This window comes from Nyctibius grandis, chromosome 1, assembly GCF_013368605.1.
Source record: "Nyctibius grandis isolate bNycGra1 chromosome 1, bNycGra1.pri, whole genome shotgun sequence".
Classification (NCBI taxonomy): Eukaryota; Metazoa; Chordata; class Aves; order Nyctibiiformes; family Nyctibiidae; genus Nyctibius; species Nyctibius grandis.
This window is the reverse complement of record NC_090658.1, coordinates 133,680,572-133,700,337: the sequence shown is the minus strand read 5'-3', so window position 1 is coordinate 133,700,337 and position 19,766 is coordinate 133,680,572. Positions and strand designations below refer to the sequence as shown.

Genomic DNA, 19,766 nt, shown 5'->3' with positions numbered 1-19,766 from the left:
GCGGGGTGCGGACCGCGGGGTGCGCGCAGCCGCCCGCGCCGGACGGCCCGGCCGAGGCCCGGGGGCAGCCGCCGGCTCCCCGCGGCGCTCGGGGCCGGCCGGAAGCGGGCGGGGCCTCGCGGCCGTGCGCGGGCGGGCGGGGCGCGCGCTGACGTGGCGGCGGCGGCACCATGCGGGGCGGCGGCGGCTCGGTGAGTGCCCGCGGCCCTCGCTGCTGCTGCCCGGGGGCGTGGGGCCGGGCTGCGGTCCGGGAGCGGGGCGGGGGCGTGCGGGGCCGGCAGCCGCCGCGGGATGGGCTCCGCCGTGGGGCTGGCGGGGGCGGGGCGGCGCCGCCGGAGCCCCCCCGCGGTGGGGCTTCTGCCTCGCCCCGAGGGTCTCGTTGGGCTTGGGGCTGGATGGAGCGGGGGCTCGGCCCGGCGCGGCCGCCGAGGCTCGGTGGGCGGCCCCGGCCTGTGCCGCCGGCCGGGCCCTGTCCCCGCGGCGGCGGCAGCGCCGGCTCCCCGTCTGAGGGGCTGGCCGCCCGCTGGTGCCGAGCCCGGGGAGCACGGGGCGGCGGCGGGCCCGGCTCGGCTGGGCCGAGGGCCGGGGGGGGCCCGGAGCAGGGCGCTGCCGGCCCCCGGCCCGCGCTGTGTCCGACAGGCCTTCGCCGCGGGAGGCGGCGGCCCGTGCGGGTGGATTGGGAACGTGGGGCTGAACAGGGAGCTCCCGGAGGGTGCTGAGCCCTCACGGCGGCCCCGCGGCCCGGGGGTTTTCCCTCGGGGCAGGGACGGTCACAGAATCACAGAACCCCAGCCTGGCTGGGATGGAAGGGCCCTCTGGAGATCACCCAGCCCAACCCCTGCCCAAGCAGGGTCACCCACAGCACGTTGCACAGGGCCGTGTCCAGGCGGGTTTGAATATCTCCAGAGAAGGAGACTCCCCCCCTCCCTGGGCAGCCTGTGCCAGGGCTCTGGCACCCTCACACCAAAGAAGTTCCTCCTCATATTCAGATGGAACTTCCCGTGTCTCAGTTTGTGCCCGTTGCCCCTTGTCCTGTCACTGGGCACCACTGAGAAGAGTCTGGCCCCATCCCCTTGACACCCCCCTGAGGTATCTGTGAGCATTGATAAGATCCCCCCTCAGTCTGCTCTTCTCCAGCTGAACAGCCCCAGCTCCCTCAGCCTCTCCTCGCAGCAGAGATGCTCCAGCCCTCTGACCATCTCCGTACCCTCCGCTGGACTCTCTCCAGTAGCTCCTGGTCTTTCCTGAACTGGGGGGCCCAGAACTGCACCCAGTTACTCCAGGTGTGGCCTCACCAGGGCTGTGTAGAGGGGCAGGAGAACCTCCCTCGACCTGCTGCCCACACTCTTCCTCACGCACCCCAGGACACCATTGGCCTTCCTGGCCCCAAGGGCACGTTGCTGGCTCATGGGGAACTTGGTGTCCCCCAGAACTCCCAGGTCCTTCTCTGCAGAGCTGCTCTCCAGCAGGTCACCCCCAACCTGTCCTGGTGCTCGGGGTTACTCCTCCCCAGGTGCAGGACCCTACACTTGCCTTGGTTGAACTTCATGAGGTTCCTCTCTGCCCAGCTCTCCAGCCTGTAGGTCTCGGCACTGCAGGACACTTGGTGCTTCCACTGACACCTCTCCTGTAGCTGTAGGACTGACTCACTGGCAGTTACTCCATCAGTCTCCTGACCTCCGTGAGAGCTTCTGTGTGTTTCCAGATGCATTGTTGTGGAGCAGCATTCCTGCATACTTTAGGTCTCTTGTTTTTTCTGTGGGAAGTACCCCGTATAAATAAAAACCATTCAAAACCATTCAAAACACCAGTTTCTTTAGATGTTTCCTTCACAACTGCTGCTATCAGCTTCTCAGAAAGGAAGGCTAGACACATCATCTGTACTCTTTTTTTTATTGCAGATCCTTAAATGTGACCTAAATTCTTCAAACTAATCTTCACTTTTATGCAAAAATTTTTAGGTCTAAAAAAAATAATCTTAGAAGATGTGCCACGTTTGTCAATCATCAGGGTTCTTCTAGTGGTAGATTAGGCCAGCTGATTGCAGAGGACTGTGCCTGCCTGTTTGTTCATTTTTACTGTTGTAACTTCACAGGCCTCATTTTTTTCTAGCTGCTCCTCAGTGAGGTTTCTCCACGTTTCTGACACAGGGGTTTCCCAAACACTGCTGTTTGCAATACTAGATGTGTGTTAACCATATCAGAGCAATACAAACACAAACTTTCCATTGACTTTTCTTCCAAAGAAGACAAGATACGATTGTGAAGTCATTGATCAAGCAGTTGTGAATTTCTTTTCTGCTGCTTCCCTAACCTTTCCGTGGGAGGAGATGCTGGGGCTGGAGGCCCAAGGGGAGTCTGACACTCCATAGTCACAGTTTAAGGATTCATAAAATCATAGAATCACAGACTGGTTTGGGTTGGAAGGGACCTTAAAGCCCATCCAGTTCCAACCCCCTGCCACGGGCAGGGACACCTTCCACCAGACCAGGTTGCTCCAAGCCCCATCCAACCTGCCCTTGAACACTGCCAGGGAGGGGGCAGCCACAGCTGCTCTGGGCAACCTGGGCCAGGGTCTCACCACCCTCACAGCAGAGAATTTCTTCCTAATATCTCGTCTCAATCTCCTCTCTTTCAGTTTAAAACTGTTCCCCCTTGTCCTGTCACCCCAGGCCCTTGTAAAAAGCCCCTCTCCCACTTTCCTGTAGCCCCTTCAGGTACTGGAAGGTGCTAGAAGGTCTCCCCGGAGAGGAGGTGTTACAGCACCTGAAGTTTCTCAGCATCTCCTCCTGACAAGTCATCACATTTTTATGACTTATTCAAATTCTGTCATATCCCCGTTTGCTCTTTTCCCCAGATAATATGTAGCATTTCTTTCTAATAACTAAAACACTTCGTAGCATGATCCAGTTGATAATGTGCTTTACATTTTTCTATAAAGAAGACGGGTAATTTATCCATGTTCTTTCTTTTTTTCCCCCTGGTTTCTTAGCCAGTTCCTGTACGTGGCAAAATACTGTCTTTGTTCCTAGGTTACAGTTTTGGTATTTCATATACTTCTACTGGGCAATGATTTTTGTTTTCTAGTCTGTATAACCAAGTTTTTTGTCCTGGGTTTCCCAATGAAGAACAACATTGAGTCATTATTAGTATTTGAAAGAAGGTGATAAATAATTGTCCACATGCCAGGAACAATGTACAGCAAATGAGATGTTCGTACTGACATGGGTCAATGGTATCTGTTAAATTATGTGTCTTAATAGGAGCATATGAAGCAATAAGTGACAAAAAATCTTTGTTAAATAAGGATTCTGTGAAGTGGATAAAGTGAACATCTGGGCAGCTGATGGAGTATGACAAAATAATTGAGATAAAAAATTAAAAGAGGGCATAAAAGAGACTAGAGAAAACGTGCTTGGCATGGTAAATGCAAGAATTATTAGGGAAAAAAATAAGTATTGTGTAAAAACTAGTAAGTTAGAATCTAAAAATATTTGTCATTGTGTGATAAAGTCTAGGCAGAAAGCAGGTACCACTGAATGAATTGGAGACAACACTCCATCGTGCCCCAGTGCAAGGGGAATGATTGACTTTCATATGGGGAGTGTAGAGGGGCTCATCCCTGTTTTCGTTCCAGTTCTAATTCAGCTGGAGCTGGAAAGGTTAAATACATCCTTGTTGCAGAAAACAGTGGTTTCCTTTTCCAAGGATGGTGTGCACAGCCTCGAAGTGCAGGTGATTGTGTCTGACTGAAAAGTGAAACATGGGAAAAGAAGAAAAACTGTGCTGCTAATGTGAATTGTTCTGCTTTGTTAGGACACCAAGCCTGGACATGACAGACAACAGAAGGTCAAGAGGTCTCTGGGAAACAAAAAGTACGTGAATGTTTCTTGTCCAGGTTGACTGAGGGCAAGAAACAAGCTGAGAGATTCCTATTGGAAAATCATACCCAGTCTTTACATCATATTTTGCATTTTAAGAGCTGCAATGATTTTGGTGTGTGTGATGAGAGTCTCAACTGACTTTGTTTATTGGTTTGTAGGAAAAGTGCTTTTCTGACACTGCAAGGGGTATTCGCTTTCATTTATTGTTTTTAAAAGGATTTTAACACTGGGAAGATAAATATTTTATGTTCAGAGCATATGGTGTTCCAAAATCTATGTATTTTGAGTGTGATTGCAACTGAACAGCTTTAATTTGAGAATTCCTCTCCCCACCCTTCTGCAGTACCTCTTTAAACATAGTATGTAGTGATCTGAGCTGGTATCATCAGTGACCCCCACTTACTAATTTCTGGATTGATGTGGTAAAACACGTGAGCTCCACAGGTCAGGGTGTGGGGGAGTATTGCTGGGGTGGCCATCACAGGCGTCATTCCAGCGACCTACTTATTTCAGTTGTGAATTGTGGTAGCAGTGGGATACGCTGAAGTGTTTCTCTTTTCTTCTTGAGGATAAATGTATATTTTTAAATTGAGATTAACGTGTGCCTGCTTCTTAGGTTGAAGGTTTGAGGTAGGGTGAATACTTTTTTCTGTTCCTCTCGAGTAGCTTTCTAATGGCATTCTCTAAAAGATGTACTGAAAAATAACAGTTAAGGTGTTTTATCTTGCTGGCACTTTTCAGTTCACAGAACTCAGGAGATTCAGTGAACTGTGAGATGAGTTCTTAGAGCACTTGGGAAGATGGAAGGGATGTTGTCTGCCAAGTTGCTGTGGTTGTGTGCCTATGTGTGCATACATATGCATGGGATTTCAAGTGGATGTTTTCCAGGTCTAAGCAATTTGAGGAGGTGGAAACTACTGTCCTAGGACTGAACAGTAACTATGATGAGACAGTCAGCAACAGTTCTTCTGCCTCACCGAAGGGTCGAGTGAACGGAAGCGCGGAGCCCAGAAGCAAGCGGACCATCCGCAGGCCTGCGTACTGGTTGGAGATGAGAGGAGTAAAAAACAGTGTTAACAAATCTGCAGAAAAAAAAGGTACTCGTCACTCTTGGCTCGATGCACAACTGCTTTTGTCTCTGGTTCTTTTATGAGAGATCAGATGACTTCTGAAAGACACGCTGCAGTTCAGCCACAAATTACAACCTTGGTAATGCTGCTGATGTATTAAGAGAAATAAAACTTCCTCCACTGCGGAAACATGAGTGAAATTCTCTGATGTTACACAGCTCCTTTTGAGTGACTTGTCTATTAAAATTAGTGATTCTGTGATTGAACTCAGTTTTAGCTGTAGAAGAGATATGTATAAGGGTTCTGCCAGTCATATCAGGACTGTGCTCTGAGCGCTTTAAAGATAGAAGAACCACCACCAAAGTTCTAGAAGGGGAGCGTTCAGCAGTGTTCGGGATTAGACGCAGCTTTTGTGGTTGGTAGATTTTTTTTTTAAGGATGTTTTTCTTTCTTTTATTTTCTCACTTCTGTCACATGGTTTTCTGATTTGGAGTGCTCCGGGTCTTACGTTGTTGTAGGAACATTCAGATGTCCTAGCCTAGGAGCTGTTTTCCAAACTTCTCACGCGGAGAGACAAAACTTTGCTCTCCTTTAACGCACTTTCTTCTTATCTCTGAGTCAGAATCTGTATTCCACCCTGTTGTGGGGAGAGCCTGTTGTGTTCCCCTGCCTGCCATTGTGCTGCTGTACTTCTCTGTGTTCATGGAGATAAGCCTTTGACAGGCCTGGAAATAGTGAGGGGAGGCAGGAGATTATTTGGGTTTCCCCACCTGCTGTTGTTTCTCTGCTCCGTTCTGTGTGTGTGCAGATGAGCTTTTAATGACATAACCTAGCACCTTCTGGCTCTCTTCCTGAGGAGCATTATTTTCCCAGACCATGCTGTGGCACTGTTTCTTCCATATCTTCGGTGTTGGAGGATTGCAGGCTGTGGAGTGCATAAATGTTACTGAGTCCAAAGGCTGTGTCTAGCTCACTGGTGTCCAGGTGCCGTACAAAAACTATTTTTTTTTGAAGTATTGAATAGAAGCATAAGCTGAGGCAGCAGCAGACTCAAAGCTGTTATCCAGACTGAATAATGAGACTGAAGCATTTCTGTTCTTACTCATCAGCAGGAGAAGCACCATTGAAAGGCAAGAGGAAATCTGAGCAAGGGGAAGGCGAAGATCTTAAAGACTCTCCCAAGAAGAAGCAGAAGATTTCGGGTAATACAAATAACTTGTAATTCCTAGTTACAAGCCTCCAGGTACTTCAGACTTCCTCTCTGCTCAAACACTATCCTCTGCTGTCTTCCAGCTCTGTTTCTGATTCTGGGTATTTTGTTATAGGAGACTGTTGACCAGTTTCTGTTTTACAGTGGGAGGTGATTGTTCAAATTTCAGTCTTTTAAAAGTCCACTGAAGGGAGGGAGGAAAGGAAGTAGGGCAAGTATAGGCTAGTCTGCTTAATTTCAGTGTTCCAAAAGATTCTGGACTAAATAATCAGACAAATTACTTGTAAACATCTGGAGATTAATAAGTAGATGATAACAGCAAAATGGGTTTGTTAAGGAGAAACCAAACCCAACGACTTTAGTTTTCTTTTACCACAGAGACAGAGGGGGGAAATGCTTGATATCATAGGTCTTTCGTGCCTTCAGAGGGTTGTTGATCAGTGGTTAGGTGCAAAAGGAAGTGTACAAGTGGTGAAAGTAGGAGCAGGTGACAGGAGAAGTCTACATTTGCTGTCCAGTCTTGCAAGGATGAGGTTAGGAAAGCCAAGGCCAACCTGGAGTTGAATCTGGGAAGGGATGTGAAAGGCAACAAGAAAGGATTCTACAAGCACCTGAACAGCAAAGGGAAGACTGGGGAAAGCATGAGTGCAGTGCTGAACAGGGCAGGGCAGCTGTGACAATGACGTGGAAAAGGCTGAGGCGTGCTTCCTGTGCCTCAGTCTTTATCAATTAAAGGAATCCTTCAGGAATCCCAGGCGCCTGAGACCAGAGGGAAAGTCTGGAGCAAGGAAGCCCTACACACAGTGAAGGAGGACGAGGTTAGAGCACTTAAACAAACTGGACATACCTGAGTCCTATGGGGCCTGATGGGTTGCACCGAGTGCTGAGGGAGCTGGCTGATGTCATTGTGAGGCCACTCTTGATTATCTTTGAAAGGTCATGGTGACTGGGAGAGGTTCCTCAAGACTGCAAGAGGGCAAATGTCACTCCTGTCTTCAAGGACAGAAAGAAGGAACATCTGGGGAACTACTGGCTGGTCGGCCTCACCTGAGTCCCTGGGAAGGTGTTGGAGAGAATCCTTCTGGAAAGCATTTCCAAACACATGAAGGACCAGATGGTGATTGGGAATAATCAGCATGGATTCATGGAGGGCAAATCATGCTTAATCAACCTGATAGCCTTCTACAATGAGGTCACTAGCTTGGTGGACGAGGGGAGAGCAGTGGATGTTGTTCACCACAACTTTTGGTGTCGTTTACCACAACATCCTCATAGACAAGCTGACAAAGTACAGGTTAGATAAACAAACAGTGCAGTGGATTGAAAACCAGCTGAACATCCAGGCCCAGAGGGTTGTGATCAGCAGCACAAAGTCTAGTTGGAGGCACATCACTAGTGGTGTGCCCCAGGGTAAATACTGGAGCCAGTGTTGTTTAACATCTTCATTAACGACCTGGACAATGGGACAGTGTGCACCCTCAGCAAGTACACAGGTGATACAAACTGGGAGGAGTGGTGGTACAGCAGACGGGTGTGCTGCCATTCACAGGGACCCAGACAGGCTGGAGAATTGAGCAGAGAGGAACCTCTTGAGGTTCATCAAGGAGAAATGTGAAGCCTTGCAGCTGGGCAGGAATAACCCCATGTACCAGCATATGCTGGGGGCTGACTTTCTGGAAACCAGCTCTGCAGAGAGGGACTTTAGGGTCCTGGAGGACAGCAAGCTGACCATGAGCCAGCAACACGCCCGTGTGGCAAAGGCAGCCGACAGCATTCAGGGCGACATTAGGAAGAGCATTGCCAGCAGGTTGAGAGAGGTGATCCTTCCTTTCTGCTCAGCACTGGTGAGGCCACATCTGGAGTACAGTGTCCAGTTCTGAGGTCCCCAATACAAGAGAGACGTGGACACAGTGGAGAGAGTCTATTGCAGGGCTGCAAAGATGATTGAGGGACTGGGATATCTTTCCTATGAGGACAGGCTGAGAGCTGCGACTCTATACTTGATGGGAGGGAATGAAGAAAAGGGAGCCAGACTCTTCCAGACTCTTCTCTGTAGTGCTCACTGACAGGATAAGAGGCAATGGGCATAAATTAAAACACACAAAATTCTGTCTAAAGACAATAATACCCTTTTTTACTGTGAGGGTGGTCAAACCCTGACACAGGTTGCCCAAAGAGGTTGTGGAGTTGCCATCATTGGAGATACCCAGAACCTGACTGGACACATTCTTTGGTGACCTGCTCTAGCTGACGGTGCTTGAACACAGGGGTTGGACTAAGTGATCTCAGGAGGTCCCTTCCAACCTTCATGTTTCTGTGATTTCTATGAAATAGAAAAAAGTATAGAATGATGATTCACAATCTGTTCTAGATTCAAATCTAGCTGTTGTTTTCGTCACCAAGGTCTTCAAAGTGTGTAGACAGCACAAAGCTGAAAGAGGTTGCAGAAAAAGCTAACATTGAAAGTGGTCTTGACGTTAGAGAAACAGTTTAAAAAATAGAATGGAATATAGTGTGTAAAATTAAAGGTACTGCAGTTAGGAAGAAATATTAGCACAGCTGAAGGACAAAGAACAGCCTCCTCTGCGTCGCTTCTTCAGAACAGGATTTGAGATTTCTGACAGATCAAAAGCTGAATAGGGACCAACAGTGATGTACTTGTTTTTAAAAAGGCAGGTGTTAATACTGAGGTGTTTGAACAGGAACGCAGACTTTCAGACACGTGAAGTAATTCTGCTCTAATGCAGGGTCACACTGGGAGTCTGTTTCCAGCAGTGGGCATTGCAGTTGGGGAAATGTGTGGACCAACTGAAGAGAACAGGGAAGAGAAGCTAGCAAAAAGCATGACCCATGAGAAAGTACTGAAACAATAAGAGCTGTTTAATTTAAAGAAAACAGGAATGAGTAGAAGAATGAGACTGTCCATTTAGTTGTCAACGAGTCACGAGATTGGCTCAGCGGTGGAGGTTGCAGTGTGAAGAGTTCCCATCCCCTGAGCTTTATGTATGAACAACCATACAGACTACAGATACCTGGATGGGACTAATGTGGGCAGCTGTACATAGCTGTGAATTTTGAAAGGGAGTAGGGAACATAATCTTGAAATTCCTTTTAAAAAAGAAAACAAGCATTGAACATTTCTGAATGAGTAGCTTTGAGACAGCAGCCTAAACAGCAACCTCCTAGCAAAAAGTCTCTGCTTTTTTGTAACAAGACTCACAGAATTAAGTCTTCTGGTCTTTCTTGTTTGTGTTACAACAGGAAAAAAACAGCAAGCTGGAACACAACAAAACTCCAAAACAAAGGGACACCGTGTTCAGAAAGAACCGGAAACCTATGGCACAGGTAAGGAGAAGCAGCAGTTGCTCAGAATTGTTTATGAAGCAGCTAAAAGATAAATGTGATTCTAGGATTTGAATCTGAGCAACAGCTGTGTTTCTGGTGTTTCCATTTTGTTGTTCACTTTGCTGTTGACAAGGAGGAACTGGCTGCTGTCCTTTTGGCACTGTGTCAGTACTGCAGAGCAAGACTGGAGGGACTGCAGGCTGCCTAATAGTGTAGTTCCACATGGTTTTACCACTGCATAATGGAACAGTGAAGGGGGAATCACTTTTTGAATTGAGCAAAACCCTGTTAAAATAGTTTCACTCTAAAACTCATAAAAATATTTATACTTTTTTATTCAGCAGAATGTGTTTGCAGCAAAAACTCTGTAGCTGTTGCTGCCAAATCACCTTTTCTGGTAACCTGGTAGCCAGAGATCCAAGCAGTCCATCCTAGAAAGATAACATTTTAGCCTTGGCTCAGCAAGTGGAATGACTTGGTATGTGTGGCTCACAGCACTCATTAAATACCCCAGTTTTCTGCCAAGTGCTGTTTAATTCACAAACTTTTCCCCCAACGACCTGGGGAGGGACAACCCCTGCCTGCTATTACTGGGCAAAGAGGAAAGCCTTTAGATCTTTTTATGATAAGAATTCAAGCAGATGGCTGCTAAGCCACTTTCTTCCCAGAACCCATTTCAGTAATTTACAATCCTTGTGGGTTATGCCAGGCTTTTGCTTGGCATTTCAAGAAGAGGCCAGGGACTGGAACCATGCCACGCAGGGTGCTCTTCCCTGGATGTTGAGTAGAGGTACAGCCTGGTGGTGCAGCTGTGTTCGCTTTCGGTGCCAAAACTGCTGGCTAACGTCAGTGGAGTTCTAGAGATCTGTCTAGTGGAACTGAACTGTGGACTGTATCTGAAACCGTTCAGTCACATCTGTGACTGCTTCTGTTGTGAAAAGCCTTTTGCAGCAAGAAGAGTTTACTCTGCACGCAAAAGTACCTGTGTAATAAAAATGAATGAAGGAGAAATCTCTGCTGAACAAGTGGAAGAGCGCTGCTGGCAAGGGGATAGTAGAATTAAAGAGTTTTTATAAAACGCTCTCCCAAGAGGAGCGGTGTGTGCCTTGTCACATCACACATTTAAAGCTGCAAATAAGCTAAACCTGTCGAAGTGTAGCTGGACACGAGTTTGGTAGCATGTGACCTGTTTCCTTCTAGGATTCATTGTGCACGTCGAAGGGAAAAAAAAAGGTACCGTGTTTGCAGTTCTGTTCCAACCCTTCTGTTTTGACAGGTAGTATGGAAGAGCGATGGTCTCTGGAGATTCAGGACAAAGGCCGAGTTACCTGTCCAACGTGCCGGGCTGTGGTGAGAAAGACTGTAGAAGGTCTGAAGAAACATATGGTGAATTGCAGGCAGGTAAGAACACAAGCAATGCTTTCTTTACTCAGGAACGCCTGCGCACTGTTTTGTGTTGCACTTAAAACCAGTTTCATCTCATCATCATGTCTCTAAGCAAGAGGCCTTTATACATCTGTAAGAGGCTGCACTTGGTGCTTCGTGCTTAGCCTTTTGCTGGAGGTTGGGAGTAGTAAACACAGATGCAGCTGTTTCATTGTTCCCCTAAATTTCAGGCTCCATAAAATCTCTTCTGTTCTTATGGACAGTTACCAGACCCAGATAAAATGTTCTGCTCTCCTGCTCCTTTCCCCTTTGGTTAGTTTACAGTTACACGCACCATGTCCTGTTTGTTTCTAGGAAATGTTCACGTGTCATCACTGTGGGAAGCAGCTGAAGTCTTTAGGAGGGATGAAATACCACGTCATGGCAGACCATAACAATCAGGTAACACAACTGCTGTGCATCTAAAAATCCTACAGGCGAGACAGTCTTTTGCTCCTTCCCTGGTGCACACAGAAACAGAACATAGTGTGTTTTTTTCAAATGTTGTAGCTGTTCAAATCTTGTCTATCTATTATTTTTCCTGTGAGATTTGACATCTGAAAAAACAGTAGAATGTTACCAGAGATGGTAGGCATGCTACATCTTAGAAAGAGGGGACGAATTTCTGTTTAGGCTGGTTATGTGTCACGCATAAAAGGCATTCTCAATCAGAACAAAAAAGATTGCTCATTAGGCTGCAATTTTCAGTCCTTTGCTAGAAAGTAGGAGTTTTTCTACATCCAGAGCAGACTAGATTTCAGTTCTTCACAAGTTCAAAGGTAAAAAAGCAGAAGCAGCAGTTTAGTTCTTGTCTCTATTTACTGTAAAGATACTAATGCTACTATCTGCTTTTCCTCTTTGCTATTACTTTAAAGAAGGCAATGTCTTCTGTTGTAGTTGTGAAGAATTAGAACTTTTGGAAAGATCATTCAGAAGTTTGGGTAAGGTTTAGATAGTTCGTTACTGTAATTTTTTACATAGTTCCCAGTACTGTGGGTTCTGAACCCACAGCTGTTCTAGTAAACGGAATAGGCCAGGGATCGTGTTCTGGCCCTGAGGAACAGATCTGTCACTCAGATCTAACTTCCTGTTCAGTCTTGGTGTAATATTATAAGGTGGTGTAGGAAATCATACACTATAACCATCAGAGAGAGAACAGAGAAGAACTTGAGCTGTAGTTTAGCATAGATGAATAACCATTACAGGCAATTAGTCTGCTTAGCTTTGGTTAGGCTAAGTGGAAGTGGTAGGACCAGTAGGTGTTAAAGATGCATAACAGAGATGAGTGAGTACTTCCCACAGGCAGAAGGGGAGAGAAGTCCTTCCCAGCAGCTATAGTTTGGGACCATTTCTTATCAAGGTTTTGTTCATATATAGCTAGCTAAATATTAAAACTCTTATCTGCAAAGTGGTTTTCAGGCAGTTTACTCCTTTTAAAGGTAATTCAGTTGTTCTGGGATATGGACAGTGATCATTGTATTAGAGACACTTCTGTAAAATCGTACGTTGCAGAGATCTAATTATTTTAGTTTCCCTTCAGTAGTGTGTTGAGTAGTGAATTCCCTGTGAGGAGAACTGTAAATGCTGAGCATTCTGTGTTTTTCTTTCTTCTTTCTGCTGTGCTTTAGCCAGTTGTGAAGGAGGGAGGAGAATTGGATGAGCAGCTTGAGCGAGACCGCCTTCGGAAGGTGTTGAAGCGTATGGGAAAGCTGAAGTGTACGAGGGAGGTAAGCTGCATCGTGCTAAGTGTCATGAATTGAACAGCAGCGGACTCATGAACATGAAGTATTAAGAGAGTTCTGCTGGGTGTGCTTTGGTGCTGGCCAAAGCTGGATTTGTTTCAAGATCCTACCTATGCTTTTAAGACAGAGTAACATAGCATCATAGAATGGTTTGAGTTGGAAGGGACCTTTAAAGGTCACCTAGTCCAACCCTCCTGCAATGGGCAGGGACATCTTCAGTTACATCAGGTTGCTCAGAGCCCCATACAACAACAATTCTCCCAGTTGCAGCCAATTCTTTGTCCCAGATTTTGCCTATCTGAATAGGCTAACATTAAGCTTTACTACCTGATTGTCTCTGGTCTGGCAGGAAAAGCGACAGTACTTTGGTCAGCAAACTGTGGATTCGACACACAGTGGCCTTGTAATCACTTGGAGAGCGTTTTTCTTCCATGCGTTTTCCTTCTGCTTTGACAGGGCTGCACAGGCAGCTTCACGAGCATAATGGGATACCTATATCATGTTAAAAAGTGTGGGAAGGCTGCTTCTGAGCTGGAGAAAATGGCTATGAAGTGCCATCACTGTGGAAAAGCGTACAAGTCAAAGGCAGGACTCGTCTACCACCTCCGATCTAAGCACGGGCCGGTGAGTGCACACTGACGGGGTTATCAGGGTGGTGTGGGCGTGCTTCAGCCGTTCAGACTTGAGACACGGAGGCTTTTGTCTGCTCCTTGAGTGGGTAATTAGGGATAGAAAATCTTTGCATTTTTCTGTCTCCCGGGATTATTCTGTCCTTGATACTTTCCTTCTAGCAGCAGCTGTTGCTCTTCTGTAACTAGGATCGAGTTTTTAATAGTAAATCACCATGGCAGCAGTAATTGGTGATTACTGCCTGACTTTTGCTCCATGGAAGAATGATGCTAACATGTGTAACTTGGAGATGTTTTTCTTTGCTCTTAAAACACCCAACATTGGAGCAGAACAGGCAGGACGTGAGGGTTTTACAGCAAATGATGTGATGTGCTTTCAAGACCAGTGACTGCATGAAACTCTCTGCTTGAGCCTTGCTGCTGTGATCCCCGAGTGGATGTGGGGGTCTGTCTCACTAGTGCACTTCTGTCCTGTGTCTGTGGCAGTGAACCAGAGCTGCAGCAGCATTTCTGTGAGGGGTTTGGCAGAATATTTATTCACAGTACATAGTGTAACTGAAATAGGAACTATTGAAGGAGGCTCACCTCTTTTGGCCTTCATTGCAGGTCACTTTCCTCCATGAGGAGAGAAGAACAGAGAGCCTGAAGGAAATAAAACGTGAGCCAAATAACACAGGCAGAGTTCAGAGGAGATCTGCAAAGGTGGCAATCTACTATCTCCATGAGTTAGCTGGAGAAGAGCTGGCCAAAGAGTGGCCCAAGAGAAAAGTTCTCCAGGACTTGATTCCAGATGACCGGAAGGTACAAGGCTTTAAAAGTGCGATACAGCGTTTGAGTCTTTCTTCACATCAGATGAGTCTTACACTGGCATCTGCCCTGTGTTACCAGTGTTTGGTGGCCCATGGAAAGCAATATTGAAGAAGTGGGGAGGGATCAGATTTTACTCTTTCTGGTCTTAGTTCACGGTATTGCTGCAGTAGCAATTGCTGTCGTACAGGTATTTCATCCAGGCAGGCTACAGTGACTTTCAAGTCCTATTGCTGTAATTTTCATCAGGCACAAGTAACGAAGGCAGTTATAGGCAGTCTGTTGCTCACAAGTCATAGGCTGCAGATCACTGCAGTGATATTGCACAGTTTTTCAGGCTTCACAGTTTCCAGGAGCATCTTTTAGGCTGTAAGGGAAACCCAAGGGAAAAGGATGATTTATTATATTAATGGGGTAAGTGCATTTAGAGGAACCGTTGTAGTCAAAGGTGTGGGAATTTTTGGATTCTGGTAGTGGGGGGGTTTCCAGATTCAGTTATGTTTGTGGAGAGTCAGTGAGACGGGAAAAGGTTGGTTATTGAGAGTTTAGCTGTCAGAGCAAGAGAAGAAATAGCACTTCTGTCTCACAGCCTGGGAGGGAAAGGGGCATACTTGGCACAGTGCGTAGCCAACATTGCTTCCAGCTTTCAATTCCGTCTCTTTATCTCAGCTGAAATATACTCGTCCTGGATTGCCCACGTTTAGTCAAGATGTGCTGTGCAAATGGAAAACGGAGATAAAGATGTACCGAAGAGTCCACTGCCCAAATCAGGTAATCCTTAAATGTTTCTGAAGCCTCACGGGGGACAGATTTCAGGTCTGTATGAGCCAACAGCTTTCCACAACCTTGAACCTGCAGTTTGTCTCTCTGTGGGAGACAAATTCTGCTTTACCTCAGTGTGGTTGGTTAGCGTAACCAAGTCCCTGTTAGGACTGTTGCCCTGGAGACGATCCCTCTGGGATGTGTTTGTCCACTTCAGAGCCAGTAACTTGGTGTCAGACTGGTGGAGCTTTCACATCCAGCTGGGAACTGGTCCCTTTGGAGGTTTGAGCAGTGGAAAAATGACAGGCCCCTGGCAGTCTAGCAGGTGTGGTAAATCTAATTATGGAAGAAGGGAGGAGTAGGGATGGAAATGTAAGAGTAGAGGGACGTTGGCACAGCCCTTAAGTTTTCTTTTGAAAGCTGGAAATGGGCTGCAGAAGACTCACGTGTGGCACCGTCGTCCTGGTCTAGGGATGCTTGTGCATGTGCACTTGGTTTCTTACAAAGCCGTGCAGTGGTCACCAGTCAGATCCGACGAGAAGAAATGACCCCGTTGGTGGAAACTATGGTAGATGTGGCGCAGGTGGCGCACACAGGTGGCTGCTGGATAACCCAGGGTCAGTGGTGGCTTCTGTCTGGGTTTGGTGTGGAGACAACGCCTTCCCCCTGCCCGACCCCACCCCCAGCACTGTCTCCCCATTTCCAGGTGTAAGAATTGCAACACGGTGTTGTGTATGGAGCTGTCCCCAGAAAGCAGCCGTCCTGTCTCACCGACCAGTAACCCAGAAGCATGCTTTGCATCTCCTATTTCAGGGGCTGGGCTGGGCTGAGCACGATGTAGTATCCCGAGGCTGATGCCGAAAGCCTCACAGGGGTGGGCCTGTGGAGCTGCCCTTGGGCTGAGGCCACTGGAGTCGGATGCGGTGCTTCTGCCCTGGGCCGCTGGATACCCGAGCAGGGCAGGAGAGACTGAAGTGTCTTGTGCCTGCCCCTGTGCTTTGTTTGAAATTAATCTCTGCTGCACTTCAGGCAAAATGCAAACTCCCATCGTTTTGCTCAGGCTTTTGGTAGAGGGTGAATGTGACTGTGCCAGGAGTCTCTTTATTAGGTCTGAATGTGCTCAGAAACTGGAAATGTTTAACGTGCTGAAAGCTTAAATCTCCTTTAATGGTCTTTTTACCAGCAGCTTTCTGGCTTTGTAGGACTTGGTCTCTCCCTCCCTCTACCTCACATCGCTTTTGGAATTGTCTTCCAGAGAGTAAGACTTCCTCGTGCAGAAGTGATTTCTCACTAGCGTTTTGCTGACACGCTTTGTTTTCTGTTTCAGGGCTGTGAATCCGTGTATGGCAGCGTCTCAGGACTCAAATCCCACCTCGGCACGTGCACCTTGGTTGGTAGCCTTCCTGTACTCACTGTCTTTCATACCAATAGCCTGACTGTCCCTGTCCCTCAGATATCTCCTTGTTCAAGCTGTTGTCCTGCCATCTGCTGAGTTCCTCACAGTGTGAGTGCTTCCCTGTGTGCTGGTGGGGCTGCGTGAGGCAAGGAGGAAGCATCTTAATGGCATGTGCTTTAGTGACACGGCAGTCCTACCTGTAGGTTCACAGCTACAGGAGCATTATGTCCAGGTGCAGTGCTGGAGACCTCGTAACATCTCACAGAGCAGTCCTATGCGTTGTGGGCATAACTGGTCAGTAGTGTTAGTGCTCCTGCAGCTAAAGCGTTGTCTGCTATGAATAAGAGTTTCTGCTTCTTACTGCTGGGTCATATCTGAGCAAGATCCAAATACAATATATGGGTGTGTCAGCCTTCGAGGCAGCAGTTGGTGATGGATTTTTTTTGTTTTGGTGCCAGGGAGACTTCGTGGCTGGTAAATACAAGTGTCTCCTGTGTGAGAAGGAGTTCATTTCAGAGAGCGGGGTCAAGTATCACATCAACTCTGTGCATGCTGAGGTAAGCCAGGCAGAATGGAAGTCCTCAGACCCCGGGTTGTTGGAGGTAGGGAGGGTGTCTTGGGAAGGAAATGCTGGGTGCTTGCCCTGTTTTACTTTTTCCTTGCTCACTGCTGGGAGCAGGGTCCTGGACTCAGGTGGCCTTTGCTTTGCTTAAACATAGCTGGTCTTGTGCGTTGATCTGGGGAGCGAGTGTTGTGTCCTGTCACACATCTTGTCCCAAGCTGCTGCTGCTCAGTTCAGCTCTTCAGCATTTCCCATGCCTTTAGCCAGGCAATTGCCAAATAAAATCTGAATCCTCTGAGACAGGGTAACACCTGAGGAGGAACATCGAAGAACAGAGCCTTGTCAGGCAGCTGCCTTTCCAGATCTCACATTTCAGGAAACCCTTGTCCCACAAGGCAGCTTTGTTGTAACCCCTGATAGGCTTTGTATGGTATTTCCACCATCAGTACCAACCTGTTGCCTTCTAAACCCTCCAGGACTGGTTTGATGTGAACACAACTACCACCAAAAGCTTTGAGAAGATAATGAAAATCCGCCAAAGAGAAGAGCAGAGGAAGCAACGGAAGAAACGTCCTTTGACCCGGGGCAAAAAGAAGAGGACTGGGACCCTGGCTGCCAAGAAGCTCCCCACTGCTGCAGTTGAAAAAACGAGGAGGAGTAAGAGAGGTCGTCCACAGCGGGTGGACCATGAGAGCGCAAGTAGTGAGGAGGGGGAGCCCCAGGTTGCACAGAGAGCCGAATTTCCAAAAACCGGCCGCAGGCGAGGCCGGAAGTAAATCCCTAGAAGAAGGGAAGGAGCAACCCTAAAGCTTTTCAGTAACAAGCCCCACTTCTGTCAGGCTCATAACCCACAGCACTAATAGGAGCAACTGAATGTCTTTGGGACTGTGACTCCGTTCTACTCGGTGACCTTGATTTTGAAACCGTTGCCTCTGGTTGGTTGTGAGAGACTCCAGACCAAAGCTGTGGTACAGAGGCTGCCTCTCCTGGTGTAGTTCCCTTGGACAGTGCCGCTAGCGGTGTTCCCAGTGTCGTCCCTGCTCTGGTTACAGTCTCAGTTTGGGTCACATTAGTTGCTTGTTTAGTGGTTTCCAGTACAGCAGCTGTCTGTTTTGTCATCTCCCTCTGACGGTGAGATCAGGGTTCTTTTTTAGCAGTTCTCCCTATAAGGGGCTGACTGGCACAGGGTGTAGGTCTCTTTGAGGGGGGATCCTTCTTGCACAGGGTGCACACAAACCAGGCAGCGCTGTGCAGAGTGCAGAGGCTTTAGCTTGCCCCGTAGCTGTCCTGTCTGCTGTCAGCAAGGCTGCCACAGAAGAGCAAGTACCTTCCCAGCGTGTGCTCCAGTCTGGTGCACAGGGCACTGGCTCTCCTTCATACACTGGTGGTTAGGCTCAGCACCGGACAGTAGCACATGAGCTCTGGTCTGCGTGGAAGTGATGGGACAACATCATCACCCTCGCCAGGAACCCAGTATTCCCCCAGCATCTGTCTTCTGTAGCTCTGGGCGTTGAATGTATGTAGAGGGTCTTCCAGTCCAGTGAGGAATAAATACCCTCCAGCCTTTTGGGAGATTCACTGGCCTTTCAGAGACCCCCAGTAACTCAAGTAATACGATGGCCTCCGCGTGCCCTCTGAAGACCGCTTGTTTCAGACTCACTGGGAAGCAAACGTACTGCAAGACAGTGCATATCTACAGTAGCAGCCTTGCTGATGCCAAAACCCAGGTTCTGTTGGGCTGCCTTGCCAGTGTGGTGGTCTTTGTCATGCCCATGCTCTTGTAGTGCCCTTTTTTTGTGCTCTGTAGGCACCACCTTCGTTGTCTTATATCACCTGTTTCTTTTCAATACCGCTTCCTTTGTGTGAATGAGGTATATCAGCAGTGGCTTCCCTGTGTGGAAAAGGTTAGAAGAAGGGGGTTCATTATTTTAAGTCATGTGTTAGCACGAACTCTGGATCATAGGGAATATCTTCCTGTGCTCCGTAAATGCAGCAGGTGTCATAGGAGCCATAGGAAAGAGCACAGGCAGTCCTACTCTGTCTTTCAGAGAAGGGTTCTCCAGAATTTCTGTTTTCCAAAGACCCACTGTACCAGGAAGTTGCAAAATTTTACCTTTTCCTTGCAGTTTTACAGGCAAGAAAATAGCCAGCTGGCTCCATGTTACCTCCCCGTGAATTTTCACTGTCTACCAAAGTTGCTGATGATGAAATTCACAGGGGAGCCATTGCAGCGCCTGGTGAGCAGGTGGGTTTATACCTTTGTGTTATTACCAGAATCATTACACTGGCCCTGACAGTGCCAAGTGCTGCATGGCCAGGGCGCTCTCAAGAACTGTCTCTCTCGTATAATAAGCAAAGCAGACCCCAGCTGAGCATGGTCTGTCTCTCATGGGGATTAACACCTGCATGGTGGTGAGACAGCGTGCAGTGCTCCATTGTGATGTACGTGTCACTGCCTCTTGGAACCAGCTGTCACCGTGGCTGCAGTGCTGCACTGAAGGTATAATTGTGTGGACCTCTGTGCAGGGTGTGTAAGGTTTGCAATAAGAGGGGCAAGGTCAGAAATCGACCAAATAAAACATCATCAGTGCAAGAACATGGTTTCTTGTCTGTTTGGTGTGTAGTGTTCGTGGTACCATCCCTACCTGCACCACACACCCCAGCCTGCCCACGGGGATTTCCTGCATGCTCTGGTGCTGTTCAGTTGTCCACACCGTTTCTCCTCAGTACGCACCTCCACACAGCTGTACTCTGACCACACGTGTTTACTGCCTTCCCTCCCAACACATGGACAACGCGATAAAGCCGTGAATTAAAGGAGGTTTTTCTTAGTGGATCTCAGTCTAGAGTCCTATTTACTGACGTTTGTGAGTTACTAACCAGACCTGTTTTTCTAGACATGGGTACTTCGTGACCACACGAATTTTGTAGAGCT

The 19,766-nt window shown here is 47.8% G+C and overlaps 1 protein-coding gene across 3 annotated transcripts; it reads left to right on the top strand.

Annotated features, from left to right (window-relative positions):
- The first annotated feature begins 134 nt into the window (after positions 1-134).
- ZNF512 (zinc finger protein 512) lies at positions 135-19,667 on the top strand. 3 transcript variants are annotated; one of them, XM_068412029.1, is made up of 14 exons: positions 135-191; positions 3,816-3,874; positions 4,772-4,980; positions 6,066-6,155; positions 9,425-9,508; positions 10,785-10,909; positions 11,249-11,335; positions 12,562-12,660; positions 13,132-13,299; positions 13,911-14,105; positions 14,781-14,882; positions 16,201-16,263; positions 16,728-16,826; positions 17,308-19,667. In XM_068412029.1, exons 1-14 carry the CDS (start codon positions 171-173, stop codon positions 17,605-17,607), a joined length of 1,701 nt encoding a protein of 566 aa, XP_068268130.1. In that variant the 5' UTR covers positions 135-170; the 3' UTR covers positions 17,608-19,667. The 3 variants fall into 3 exon arrangements, with proteins under 3 accessions (XP_068268130.1, XP_068268121.1, XP_068268138.1); XM_068412020.1 differs by having other exon boundaries at positions 6,063-6,155; XM_068412037.1 differs by lacking the exon at positions 135-191 and having other exon boundaries at positions 4,866-4,980; positions 6,063-6,155.
- The last annotated feature ends 99 nt before the right edge of the window (positions 19,668-19,766 follow it).

Bases quoted from the DNA above. Each gene is read 5' to 3' on its own strand.
- ZNF512 (XM_068412020.1), top strand. From the start codon at position 171: ATGCGGGGCGGCGGCGGCTCG. The intron at 10,910-11,248 runs GTAAGAACACAA...GTTTGTTTCTAG, and splicing joins ATATGGTGAATTGCAGGCAG to GAAATGTTCACGTGTCATCA. The intron at 16,827-17,307 runs GTAAGCCAGGCA...TAAACCCTCCAG, and splicing joins TCAACTCTGTGCATGCTGAG to GACTGGTTTGATGTGAACAC.